The sequence below is a fragment of the Dendrobates tinctorius genome, unplaced genomic scaffold, assembly GCF_039654945.1.
Source record: "Dendrobates tinctorius isolate UK_male_01 unplaced genomic scaffold, ASM3965494v1 ptg000059l, whole genome shotgun sequence".
Classification (NCBI taxonomy): domain Eukaryota; kingdom Metazoa; phylum Chordata; class Amphibia; order Anura; family Dendrobatidae; genus Dendrobates; species Dendrobates tinctorius.
In genome coordinates, this window is record NW_027361727.1 from 2,682,925 (window position 1) to 2,698,062 (window position 15,138).

Consider the following 15,138-nt stretch of genomic DNA (forward strand, 5'->3'; position numbering starts at 1 on the left):
GGGTCAATGGTTTCCACTGTGCGCGCAGCGCTCCGCAGCAGAACGTGTGCAGTGTTAATCATCTGATTCCTGGTTACACAAACTTTGTGAACTGAACTACGGGAAACCATTCTGAAACTGATTGGTGAATGTCACCATCTGCATGCCGCCTATATCCATGTACCTAGATATCATCTGTTAATCTATCATCGATCATCTTTCTATTTATCTATCTATTATCTAAGTTAAATCTAGTTATCTATTATCTATCAATTATACATCTATCTATTATCTAGCATCTATATATCTATTATTTATCTACATATTACCTTTCAATTATAGATCTATTATCTATCATCTATCTATTATTTATAGGGCTATTATCTACCTATCATCTATCTATATACAGAAAAAACCTGACCAGCACCTCATAAGTGTGAACAGATGCCAACTGCGAAAGCTGCATTATATAGAAAAAGAAAACACAGCAGCACTCTATGTGAGCCAAGAAATATGCAAACACTGCAAACATTGAATCTAGACTGTGTTATTACTCAAAAAGATGTACTTACAAAAATGAAGGTTCTTAGTGCATAAACTGGCCAATTCATGTGTGCCCATCAACCACAGAAAGGTGACACTTCTCTGATGGGTCCTATCCTACTGAACATCTCTCCCAGGCTATGAGCCTACAATTCAAGTGGGTAAGTATAACTGATTAAAATCACCTGCAGGTTAATGGGAGGAGTGCAGCCGGGAGAAACATGTTTGTCCATTTAACTGTAAGCTGATAGTCTAAAAGTACAGTAGAACAGGGACTCATCAGAGGGAGGTCACCTTGCTGTGGTTGATGGGCACACATGAATTGGCCAATTTATGAGCTAAGAACCTTAATTTTTGTAAGGACATCTTACTGAGTAATAACAGGCTAAATTCAATGTTTGCAGTGTTCGCATGTAACTAGGCTCATATAGAGTGCTGCTGTGTTTTCTTTTTCTAGCTATATCTCTATCAATCATTTTATTATTCCTTATCTGTGTATTCAATAATTTTTACAGTAGCTTGCAAAAGTATTTCTCACTTGGCTTTTTACCTATTTAGTTACATTACAATCAGTGTTTAAATATTTTTATAATCCGATTTGTGTGTGATGCATCAGCACTACATGGTCTAAATTGGTGAAGTGAGAAAACATAGGCATAAATTACATTTATGGGATCAAATAACTAAAAATGGGCATGTTCATATATTCACCCCTTTCTAATGAAGTCCCTAAAGGATTTCTGGTGCAAGCAATTCCCTTCATAAGTCCCATGCTTAGTGACAGGACGTTCCCCTGTCACATGTCTGTCACTATATACACTTTACCTTTTCTGAAAGGCCACAGAGGCTGCAACATCATTAACAAGAAGCACCACTAACTATACACCATGAAGACCAAGGAGATCTCCAAACAACACCATGAAGACCAAGGAGATCTCCAAACAAAACCATGAACAACAAGGAGATCGCCAAACAACACCATGAAGACCAAGGTGATCTCCAAACAACACCATGAAGACCAAGGAGATCTCCAAACAAAACCATGAACAACAAGGAGATCGCCAAACAACACCATGAAGACCAAGGTGATCTCCAAACAACACCATGAAGACCAAGGAGATCTCCAAACAAAACCATGAAGACCAAGGAGATGTACAAACAACATGAAGACCAAGGAGATCTCCAAACACCACCATGAAGACCAAGTAGATCTCCAAACAACACCATGAAGAACAAGGAGATCTCCAAACAACACCATGAAGACCAAGGAGATCTCCAAACAACATAATGAAGACCAAAGAGATCTCCAAACAACACCACGAATACCAAGAAGATCTCAAAACAACACCATGAAGACCAAGAAGATCTCCAAATAACACCATGAAGACTAAGGAGACTTCCAAACAACACCATGAAGATCAAGGAGATCTCAAAACAACACCATGAAGACCAAGGAGATCTCCAAACAAGTCAGGAACAAAGTTGTTGAGAAGTACAAGTCTGGGTTGGGTTATAAAAACTATTACAATCTCTGATGATCCCCTGGAGAACCATCAAATCCATTATCATCAAATGGAAAGCATATGGTACTACAACAAACCTGCCAAGAGAGGGACGCCCACCAAAACTCTCAGCTCGGACAAGGTGGGCATTAATCAGAGAGGCAGCACAGAGACCAAAGGTAACCCCAAAGGAGCTGTAGAGTTCCCAAGCAGAGAAAGGAGTATCTGTCCATACGACCTCAATAAGCGGTACATGCCATACAGGTGATCTTTATGGAAGAGTAGGCAGAAAAAAAGCCTTCACTGACACACAAAAACTGTAAAGTTCGTTTTCAGTTTGCCAAAAGACATGTGGGGCACTACTCAAATGTATGGAGGAAGGTGCTGTGGTCAGATGAGACCAAAATTGAACTTTCTGGCCACCAAGGTAAATGCTATGTCTGGCTCCAAACCAACACAGCTCATCACCACAAGAACACCATCCTCGCAGTGAAACATGGTGGTGGCAGCATCATGCTGTGTGCAGGGAGGTTTTTCAGCAAAAGGGACTGGGAAAATGGTTCTAGTTGAAGGGAAGATGGATGGGGCAAAAATATATGGATATTCTTGAGCAAAACTTGTTTCAGTCTGTCTGTGATTTGAGAAGGGGATGGCGTTTCATCTTCCAGTAAGACAATGACCCAAAGCATACTGCTAAAGCAGCACTCGAGAGGTTTAAGAGGAAACATGTAAATGTTCTAGAGTCGCCTAGTCACAGTCCATACCTTAATCCAATGGAGAATCTGTTGGCAGACTTGAAGATTGCTGTCAGCAGAGGGAACCACCTAAGTTGTAGGCGTTGGAGCAGTTTTGCTTTGAGAAATGGGCAAAAATCTCAGTGGCCAGATGTGGAAAGCTCATAGAGACTCATCCAAAGCGACTTGCAGCTGTAATTGCCGCAAAGAATTCTCTACAAAGTATTAACTTTAGGGGGGTGAATAGTTATGCACACTGAAGTTTACAGTTATTTTGTCCTATTTGTTGTTTGCGTCACAAGAAAAAGAAAACCAAATGTTCACAGATATAGGCATGTTCTTTACATGAACTGATGCAAACCATAAAAAAACAGTGAAATCCCAGGTTGTAAGATAACAAAACACAAAAAATGCCAAGGGGGTGAATACCTTTGAAAGCGACTGTATCTAATAACTCATAACTGTGTATTCACACTCTCGGCCACATACACGGAGACATTGTTTTTCTCTTAACATCATGAATTATGAAGCTCAGCAGGTCAGAAGAGGACACAAAGCCTTCGATACACCCCGAGAAGAGTCAATACTAGGGAAGTGCAATGTCCTCATTTCCATTCATTCTTGATACTTTCTACAGACATTCACATTCTCTCGCGGGCACACATCAATATTTCACTTATTTTTCTGTTGCCATTAGAAACAAACTTTATTCTATTATTCTATGCAAATGAATAAAACGTTCTGTATTTTCTGCAAAAAGAACTTAGTATCAATTATAATTCTACAGATATTGATCTCATATTTTCATATTAATTTATAGATATTATATTATCTTATTTATCAACCTCATTACTATCTGTCTAATATTTCTCTGTATATCATCTATCTATTACCTATTAGTTATAGTACAGGAGGAGGAGAAGGTGAGCTGTGACATGACCTATTGTGAATAGTGGATTGTGTTATCTACTGTATATAAAGGTTTTGTCAGTCATTGTACAGGAGGAGGAGGTGAGCTGTGACATCACCTATAATAATCTGTGGATAATATATATATATATATATATCTCAGACTTTTAATATTCCAAATCACAATACATTTATCATAAAAGGCCTGATTTATACAATCGGTCATTTTCTGTTGACACAGCCCCTTTTACGAGAGGAAAAGATAAAGCGGATGACAAGCAACAAGATGGATAGCGACCACCCTACCCATAAAGAAGAAGCCTTAGTTAGGACCTCATTTCCTGCCCTAGAATTGCACATTTTGCAGGAATGCTCTTCATGAAGTCTCCAGGAGCCACAATTTGATAAAAAATAACATTTACAGAATTGATTCTGGACGGTCAATTCACTGGACATGAATGATCCTGCTGTAAGTCCTTGTTATCTCGCGGACACTTCCTCCATGTGAAGACAATCTATCGCCGCCGACAAACGCACTTCACTTATGAAAAGCTCGTGTTGGCGTCTTCATGGCCACTTCTTTAGTGAAGCTGTAATAAACTCTTTTATGTTTTGGTCATGAAGGACACAACGCCTACTGCCAATTTCTCCACTTATGGCAATGTACTAACACATGGAACCAATCTACCTCAATGTAAGGTCACGTTCCAGACAATAAGGAGCAATTTACACTGCTTTTTCCAGTTTTATGTAAGTGAAAAGCGTCCACTTCTGCAACTTTCTTAGATACTTTAGTTATCAATCCTCCAAGGTTTTCATCCCGGCTTGTAATCAGTCAAAGAAAGCCATTACTTATTATGTGGAACAGATGGAAACCTGTCCTGAACTGGACTTTCTTTGCTTAAAGGGATTATCCAATTTAGTAACCCATCTGTATTAGGGAGTAGGCGTCCTCTGATCAGGATTCCTATCAGAGTGGGGGTCAGTTACAGAGAGCGTCTTTTAATTTGGAGGACCCATTGTGTAACACCATGTTTCTCCTGTGGGAGTGCTGCAGGGAAATGTAACACTATTGAAAATTTTACCCTACAGATTACAGATGATCGCTCAGATTACAGGCAACAAAGTTTTATCGGAATGTTTCCCTTTAAAGGGAGTTTTTATACAAATGGAACTAATCATCCCTCATTCTTACTCACCCACTAAACTACAACAGGGAAGAGTTTGAATGGAGCAGCCAATGCCGCTCTATGGGAGTTATGTAAGGAGCCATCACACCAATGAAATGACTCCAAGTGTATCTGCCTAGGGGTCTCGAAATCCACTTCTAGTAATCAATGAAATAGTGACTGGTGGGACCCCCAGTAATCAAATATTTGTCAACTATCCTATGGATAGGTACAGTATCAGACTCACGTGCCAAAAGCCCAGGAATTACTGACTCCGGGGGGCCGCTGTTAAGCTACATGCCGAATATTTCATTCCCCTCATTCACAAATTCAGCTTTGCTTCTATATAATAATTCACTGGGTAGTTTATTAAATGATTGATGTTGCCTTTGTACGTAATCCAGTATACTGTGCCGAGTACAGCTGATGCCCATTACTGCAGAGGGGGGCCCACCAGAGGATTCACCTGCTCTCCTATGGGCCAGTCCGGGCCTGGATAGGTAATAATTGTGGTTGGTGGGAGAACCTCTTTATGACAGGGCTATATATCCTTATAAAAGTTGATGTTTTCATTCATTAATTGCAAGCAGTGATCTTGAAAAGTTTGAGAAAAAAAAGTACAGGAAGTCGCAGAATGTTTCACTATATAAAGATTAAGCTTTATGTTCGCGGCATTGAGACAAGTTGAGAATTATACTGGTCGGAGTAATTAGTCCAAGGAGAAAACTATCAACTGGTCAGATAGCCAACAGTTTATTTTATCAATTTGAAGCTTCCAAATTAAATTCTTGAGAAACACCACCGATATCAAGTACCCATGACAGCAGTAACCCAACAGAGCAACAGAAATGAATGCAGGTCCGTTACCAGATTTCACCATATAGAGTATGTATCATTAAGCACATCTATTAGACCTGATACAACTGGTGTACTTACTTTGAAAATCCATGTCAGAATGACTGACTAATCCTTTTTTTAAAAATTTTCCAGCCTAATTTTAAAATCAGCATTTTATCAGTCCAGCCGTCAGTTTTGTACATTTTATTTTAGGATTATACAGCCATTCTGGCATGGACTTTAAGAATAAGTACATCTGCCTCCTGAGGTCTAAGAGATATATTTGTTAATGTATGAAGTGTGTATGGTGACAGATCCGATTTAAGAGCCCGGTTATGGAGTCCAAATTATAGGGACATCTAAAAAAAGAAAGGAACTGACCGAACTAAAGCGGTAACTACGTAAGTATAGGAAGTAAGTAAGGAAAGTTTAGCCCAAAAAATCCAGTAATATCAGGGGAAGCTGAGGCCTACCTCGACAGATGGTGCCATTCCCTACATATCCAGGTTTGCAGGTACAACTGTGCCCCTCGACCGAGTTTGTGCAAATGGAGTTCTCATCGCAGCTGCTTTGTCCATTGCCGCATTCATCGTGTTCTGCAGGAAAAGAAGAAAAAAAACATTATAATATAAATATAAAACACATAAAAGCATTAACACGTCCAGCAGCCACCGGACCAACAAAGGCAGAGGTCTTCAGCTGAGATGGGACCCCCAATAGAAGACCTAAACCCAGCAGAGTTGCTGGTAACGATCTCATTACAAATTTCTCAAGTCCATCACGATGAAGGGGTTGTCAGGGACATACAAAAAGTTGTCAAACATCATAAAAAACCACCCACCTTACCAGTTGACCGCCCCTCACTCCATGGCCATTGCTCCTGTAATGATGACATCGTTTACATCATTCATGTGATAGCTGCAGCCAATCACTGGCCTCAACAATAAAGACTAAAATGTACAACACTTGGCTGCCGAGACCAGTGATTGACTGCAGCTGTCGTATGAATGATGGGTGTGATGTAACTGCTGCAAAATCAATGAGGATCACAGCAATAGGGCAGTGGTGGTACTTTCACAATAAATAAAACTGATATTTAGCAACTTCCACTGGAAACTCCTAGACAACAAACCTCCGAAAAACTTTATGCTGCATATTGGTAATTTAATTAGTGTCTATTGATGGCAGTATTATTACAGCTATATTCCTGTACATAGGAGCAGTATTATAGTAGTTATATTCTTGCACATAGGGGCAGTATTATAGTAGTTATATTCTTGCACATAGGGGCAGTATTATAGTAGTTATATTCTTGTACATAGGGGGCAGCATTAAAGTAGTTATATTCTTGTACATAGGAGCAGAATTATAGTAGTTATATTCTTGTACATAGGGGGCAGTATTATAGTAGTTATATTCTTGTACATAGGGGGCAGTATTATAGTAGTTATATTCTTGTACATAGGGGGTAGTATTATAGTAGTTATATGCTTGTACATAGGGACAGTATTATAGTAGTTATATTCTTGTACATAGGGGCAGTATTATAGTAGCTATATTCTAGTACATAGGGGCAGTATTAAAGTAGTTATATTCTAGTACATAGGGGTAGTATTATAGAAGCTATATTCTTGCACATAGGAGAAGTATTATAATAAGTATTTAGTCAGTCAGCAATAGTGCAAGTTCCACCACTTAAAAAGATGAGAGGCGTCTGTAATTTACATCATAGGTAGACCTCAACTATGGGAGACAAACTGAGAAAAAAAAATCCAGAAAATCACATTGTCTGTTTTTTTTTTCATTTTATTTGCATATTATGGTGGAAAATAAGTATTTGGTCAGAAACAAGCAATCAAGATTTCTGGCTCTCACAGACCTGTAACTTCTTCTTTAAGAGTCTCCTCTTTCCTCCACTCATTACCTGTAGTAATGGCACCTGTTTAAACTTGTTATCAGTATAAAAAGACACCTGTGCACACCCTCAAACAGTCTGACTCCAAACTCCACTATGGTGAAGACCAAAGAGCTGTCAAAGGACACCAGAAACAAAATTGTAGCCCTGCACCAGGCTGGGAAGACTGAATCTGCAATAGCCAACCAGCTTGGAGTGAAGAAATCAACTGTGGGAGCAATAATTAGAAAATGGAAGACATACAAGACCACTGATAATCTCCCTCGATCTGGTGCTCCACGCAAAATCCCACCCCGTGGGGTCAGAATGATCACAAGAACGGTGTGCAAAAATCCCAGAACCACGCGGGGGGACCTAGTGAATGAACTGCAGAGAGCTGGGACCAATGTAACAAGGCCTACCATAAGTAACACACTACGCCACCATGGACTCAGATCCTGCAGTGCCAGACGTGTCCCACTGCTTAAGCCTGTACATGTCCGGGCCCGTCTGAAGTTTGCTAGAGAGCATTTGGATGATCCAGAGGAGTTTTGGGAGAATGTCCTATGGTCTGATGAAACCAAACTGGAACTGTTTGGTAGAAACACAACTTGTCGTGTTTGGAGGAAAAAGAATACTGAGTTGCATCCATCAAACACCATACCTACTGTAAAGCATGGTGGTGGAAACATCATGCTTTGGGGCTGTTTCTCTGCAAAGGGGCCAGGACGACTGATCCGGGTACATGAAAGAATGAATGGGGCCATGTATCGTGAGATTTTGAGTGCAAACCTCCTTCCATCAGCAAGGGCATTGAAGATGAAACGTGGCTGGGTCTTTCAACATGACAATGATCCAAAGCACACAGCCAGGGCAACGAAGGAGTGGCTTCGTAAGAAGCATTTCAAGGTCCTGGAGTGGCCTAGCCAGTCTCCAGATCTCAACCCTATAGAAAACCTTTGGAGGGAGTTGAAAGTCCGTGTTGCCAAGCGAAAAGCCAAAAACATCACTGCTCTAGAGGAGATCTGCATTGAGGAATGGGCCAACATACCAACAACAGTGTGTGGCAACCTTGTGAAGACTTACAGAAAACGTTTGACCTCTGTCATTGCCAACAAAGGATACATCACAAAGTATTGAGATGAAATTTTGTTTCTGACCAAATACTTATTTTCCACCATAATATGCAAATAAAATGAAAAAAAAACAGACAATGTGATTTTCTGGATTTTTTTTTCTCAGTTTGTCTCCCATAGTTGAGGTCTACCTATGATGTAAATTACAGACGCCTCTCATCTTTTTAAGTGGTGGAACTTGCACTATTGCTGACTGACTAAATACTTTTTTGCCCCACTGTATATTCTTGTACATAGGGGCAGTATTAGAGTATTTATATGCTTGTACATAGGGGCAGTATTATAGTAGTTATATTCTTGTACATAGGGGCAGTATTATAGTAGTTATATTCTTGTACATAGGGGCAGTATTATAGTAGTTATATTCTTGTACATAGGGGCAGTATTATAACAGTTATATTTTTGTACATAGGGGCAGTATTATAGCAGTTATATTCCTGTACATAGGGGCAGTATTATAGTAGTTATATTCTTGTACATAGGGGCAGTATTATAGTAGATATATTCTTGTACATAGGGCAATATTATAGTAGTTATATTCTTGTACATAGGGGGCAGTATTATAGTAGTTATATTCTTGTACATAGGGTCAGTATTATAACAGTTATATTCTTGTACATAGGTGTAGTATTATAGCAGTTATATTCTTGTACTTAGGAGCAGTATTATAGTAGTTATATTCTTGTACATAGGGGCAGTATTATAGTAGTTATACTCTTGTATTTGGGATCAGTATTATAGTAGTTATATTCTTGCACATACGGAGCAGTATTAGGCTAAGTTCACACGTACCGGAACTCTCGCGGAAATTACCGCGAGAATTCCGGAATTCCATTCCGCGGGAAAACGCATTTTAAATTCCCGCGATTTTCCCGCGGAAAAACTAGCATTTTGAAGCGTATTTAGCTTGCAAAATGCTAGCGTTTTCCAAGCGGTCTGTAGCATCGCTCGGAGAACTGATTGACAGGTTGGTCACACTCGTCAAACATAGTGTTTGACGAGTGTGACCAACTTTTTACTACTGAGGCCGCCAATGCAGGATCAGTAGTAAAAGATAAAATGTAAAAAAAATAATAAGTGGTGTTATTCTTACCTTCCGACGTCCCGCGCAGCCGTTCCCAGTAATCCTTTGCGAAAATGCCCGTGATGACGTCCGTTCTCGCGGGATCGCGATGTCTCGCGGTAATTCGCGATGACGTCGCGCGAATGACCGCGAGACTTCGCGATCCCGCGAGAACGGACGCCATCGCGGGCATTTTCGCAAAGGATTACTGGGAACGAGAGCGTGGAGAGAGGCGGGAAGGCTGCACGGGACGCCGGAAGGTAAGAATAACAATATTTTTTATTTTAAACTCTTTTTTTTACAGGGATATGGTACCCAAAGCCCAGAGGACAGTCTCCTCTCCTCTGGACCGTGGGTACCATCCGCAAATGGCTTACTTTTCGCCTGGTGTGCACAGCCACATGCGGAAAGTAAGCGGAACAATGCATTCCTATGGGTGCAGGATCGCCGCGATTCCGCAAAATTAATGAGCATGGTGCGGTTTTTACCGCGAAGCGATTCCGCCGCGGTAAAAACCGCAGCATTAGCACAGCATTGCGGAATCCCATAGGAATGCATGGGATGCTTATTTTTCGCGTTTTTGCGGGAAAACCGCCACGGAACGTGAAAAAACGCCACGTGTGAACTCAGCCTTATAGTAGTTATATTCTTGTACATAGGGAGCAGTATTATAGTAGTTATATTCTTGTACATAGGAGCATGTTGTGAGCTCATCTGTTCATTCATATTTTGTGTCCTAGGATCTCCCTCTTCTGGTGAAGGAAGGTAGTGAGGCTGATTACCAAACACCTGATCAGGTGGATGGTGACTGGGTAACGGGAACTTCTGACTGGATATAAGGCAGCCGACGCCCTTCTGAGTCGCTGGTGATTTCTCTGCTGGATTCTTGGTGACCAATCTGATTCCTGCTTCCAAAGATAAGTTTTTGCTCTGCTATTGAACTTATTAGTTTTGGTTTTGTTTACCTTGTTTTTTGAAGTTCAGCCATCCCCGGCCGGGGGTGTGCTGGATTCTTTTTCCTTGATCAGTGTTCTCTTTTGCTCTGCTTCCAGAATATTCTGAGTGCTGATATAGGGTTTGAAGCCTAGTGACTTCAGGGTCCTTTTTGTTTATCAGTTGTGTTGGTAATATTTTTTGGCAGGGTTTTCTCAGATTGCAGACAGCAGCTTTTCAATCCTGTCCTTTTTAGTTAGCTTGGGCCCCATCGTTTGCTCAACCTGTCTTTCTATCTGTGTTGGTGTTTTCATCTTGCTTCACCTTCATTATATGTTGGGGGCTGCCTATTGCTTTGGAGTCTGCTCTGGGGCAGTCAGTTTTTCCCTTTTCTCTCTTTAGGCTTATGTAGATCTCCGGCTGTGACGAGGTGTCTAGGATCACCGTAGGAACACTCCACGGCTACTGCTAGTTGTGTGATAGGATTAGGGGTCTGCAATCCGCTAGTTTCCAACCTCTCTGGTTTGGGCTGAGCTTGTTTTTTTTCTTTCCTCCTCGGTGACTCAATCATAACAGGCAGTATTATAGTAGTTATATTCCTGTACATAGGGGGCAGTATTATAGTAGTTATATTCTTGTACATAGGGGACAGTATTATAGTAGTTATATTCTTGTACATAGGAGCAGTATTATAGTAGTTATATTCTTGTACATAGGAGCAGTATTATAGTAGTTATATTCCTGTACATAGGAGGCAGTATTATAGTAGTTATATTCTAGTACATAGGGGACAGTATTATAGTAGCTATATTCTTGTACATAGGAGGCAGTATTATAGTAGTTATATTCTTGTACATAGGAGGCAGTATTATAGTAGTTATATTCTGATACATAGGGGCAGTATTATAGTAGTTATATTCTTGTACATAGGGGACAGTATTATAGTAGTTATATTCTTGAACACAGGGGCAGTATTATAGTAGTTACTCTTGTACATAGGAGGCAGTATTATAGTAGTTATATTCTTGTACATAGGAGCAGTATTATAGTAGTTATATTCTTGTACATAGGAGGCAGTATTATAGTAGTTATATTCTTGTACATAGGGGACAGTATTATAGTAGTTATATTCTTGTACATAGGAGGCAGTATTATAGTAGTTATATTCTTGTACATAGGAGGCAGTATTATAGTAGTTATATTCTGATACATAGGGGCAGTATTATAGTAGTTATATTCTTGTACATAGGCGCAGTATTATAGTAGTTACTCTTGTACATAGGAGGCAGTATTATAGTAGTTATATTCTTGTACATAGGAGCAGTATTATAGCAGTTATATTCTTGTACATAGGAGCAGTATTAGAGTAGTTATATTCTTCTACATAGGAGCAGTATTATAGTAGTTATATTGTTATACATAGGGGGCAGTATTATAGTAGTTATATTCTTGTACATAGGAGGCAGTATTATAGTAGTTATATTCTTGTACATAGGGGCTGTATTATAGTCATTATATACTTGTACATACATGGCAGTAGTATCATAATATAACCTGTATATCCTGAGTATTACATTTAGGGCTGTGCACCATGAGCCCCACACACAACGGTTGTGTACAGTCTGGTTATGATCCCAGAATGGCTCCCTGTGTTGCTTGGGTAGATGACAGACTTTATACAGTCATAGAATATACTCTGGATTCTGGAAGTTACATAGAAAAATGTCCATAAAACCCGTTCTGTTAATGATACAGTGTAATTATACCGATAACATAATGCTGTGGAAGGCACAGGGAAGTATATGCACTTAACGACACGCCGGCCCCTCTTCACTTTACTGCTCGTGAACATTTTATGATGCAGTTTTGCTACTAATGGTTTTTCTTACTCCAGAACAGTTATTCTGCATTAAACTAAAATGGCCTAATTTATTTCTGTTGAATAATATCTATTTGTCGAAATTGGAAAAATAACAAAATAGAAAAACAAAAAAAGAAAAAGAGTTCTGTTTACCCACAAGACATTTTAATGATCCTATGGACATATTTTTACAAAGACACAAATGAGTAAAAAAAAATGGACTTTTGGGGTAAACATTAATTTATTTCTGTTCACTGTAGGCAGGAGCTTAAATCTGCAAGTTGGCAAAGCTCCGGATAGGTTATGATGCAAGACGACAATCTGATATACCACGTAATAAAAACACGACTCTCCAACTGTTCGTCTCAGCTCGGCGCTGCCTCTGTTTATGAAGGCATAAAATGCTAAGTTGCTTTAGTAAGAGATAAAAATGTCTCTCGATACAATATTGGTCCAACAGAAAATAAGAATAGGAAAAACCTAATTAGAACATTTTATTTATTTATTTTAGGAGCCCCCAAGTTTATACACACATGTCAATACTTATAGATCCGCCTATCTGGAGTTAAGATTTCCTATTTTATATTTTGCAACCAAAAGATAAAAAGTATAAAAACAAAAAAATACATTGAAATGTGTTTTTAATAATACAAATATTTTTTTTGGGATTGTTATAAGTTGGTTCTCTTCATTTATTTCTTCCTGGCTACGATATAATTGAATTATTGCAAGGTCCATGTATGGGCTGTGATTTCCTTATTGGTCCCAGATCTCCTAACCATCTTAGGGATCCAGTGCTTTGAAAAAGTATTCATACCTCGTGAACTTTTCTACATTTTTTGGAAGTTACACCCACAAACCTAAATGTATTTTATTGGGATTTTAAGTAAATAGATCTGAAAATTGTGATGTGCATTTGTATTCAGCCCCCCCCCTGTAGTCTGATACTCCAAAATAAAATCCTGATGGCCCAACTGTCTTCAAAAGTCACAGAATTAGTAAATTGATTTCATAAGTGTAATTTCTTCTCAATATAACTACAGATGTTCTGTGAAGGCCTGAGGTTTGTGTGAAAACATTAAGGCTCAAACAGCATCACAAAAACCAAGGAGCTCACCAGACAGGTCAGGGATAAAGTTGTGGAGTAGAGTAAGGCAGGGTTAAGTTATAAAAAAAAATAAACCAAGCTCTGAACATCTCACGCTGAACTGTTCAATCCATCACCCAAATAATGGAAGGAGTATGGCACAATTGCAAATTTATCAAGACATGGCTGGCCATCTAAAATGACATCCTAAGCAAGGAGAACACTAATTTGAGAAGCAGCCAAGAGGCCCATGGTCACTCTGGAGGAACTGCGGAGATCCACAGCTCAGGTGGAAGAATCTGTCTACAGGACAACTATTAGTCAAATCTTCTACAAATCTGTCCTTTATGGAAGAGTGTAAAGAAGAAAGCCATTTTTAAAAGCAAGCTATAAAAACGCTGTGGGTGGCAGAAAACTAACACTGTACATCACCCAGAAAACACCATCCACCCCGTCAAACATGACGGTGGCAGTATCCTGCTGTAGAGGGGCTTTTCTTCAGCAGGGGCAGAGAAGCTGGTCAGAGTTGATGATTTGAGCTAAATTTAGGCTGTTGAGTTTGGGTTGGGAGACTCACAGCTGGTCCAGAGATTGTGGGCCATGTAAGGACCATGAAACTTGAGACAGGACTGATTATCAAAAGTGAAAAAAAGGTTTTTAGAACTGCCCTTCAGCCTGACAGCCCCAAATGGAGAATCCCCCTTAATATTTCCTAATAGGGTGTAAAAATGGGTGTTCAAAAAAGACAGCCTGACCGATAACATTTTATATAGCTGTTCATATGTATAAAAATGTTCAATTTCATCCCATACTGATTTGCCTTGAAAGTTTTTCTCATGTTATGAGAGAAGGAACTTTTTTTTTTTTTTTTCAGACTCTTTTCTTCGCTAAACTATTTATCCTTTTCATTGCTGCTGATGTTTGTTCTGAGAGTAAGGCACCGGGCACCGCTGAGACAATATAACTAAGCAACGCCACGATGAGCTGGTATGTAACTCAGCTGTCAGGGGTCCAGCCACGGACAATGATTTACAATTTGTTCCTTGAAAACAAAGATTTCATCTCAAGGTTAGAGTTAACATTTTGAACATTTTTTAAACAATGAATTTTCCTAGAAAAAAAAAAAATCTATAACAGAATGTCATTCACTTCAGCGCTTCCCTCCCCCTACCAACTCCTCTGTATTCAGTGATCATAATCTAGGCGTGGGTAGATACATGACAAATTAAAAAACAAAACAAAAATCACCCATTTTTCCATTGGTTTCTTTTACGTAAAATAAAAATGAAGCAACTTTGCAAATAGACTTCATCTCAGATCTCATACCGTTTTGTGTATTCAGCTATTATGCAGACTTATGCGTCTCCCATGGCAACACACTACAAAACTAACCCTGAGTAGTCTAATCCTGCAGCCATGTACAGCATTACTCTATTAAACACTTCTTGGTAAACCACAGACAGTAAAAATGCAGGGAAGTAACACATGTTG

At 39.4% G+C, this 15,138-nt stretch overlaps 1 protein-coding gene across 4 annotated transcripts in view; it reads right to left on the reverse strand.

Moving 5' to 3' along the window:
- Positions 1-15,138, reverse strand: part of NELL1 (neural EGFL like 1) — an 860,783-nt gene that overhangs the window by 246,551 nt on the left and 599,094 nt on the right. For all 4 annotated transcript variants that reach the window (XM_073578304.1, XM_073578303.1, XM_073578306.1 and 1 more), the window contains one exon: positions 6,147-6,269. In XM_073578304.1, coding sequence (XP_073434405.1) covers positions 6,147-6,269 — 123 coding nt within the window. The remainder of the gene's footprint in view (positions 1-6,146; positions 6,270-15,138) is intronic.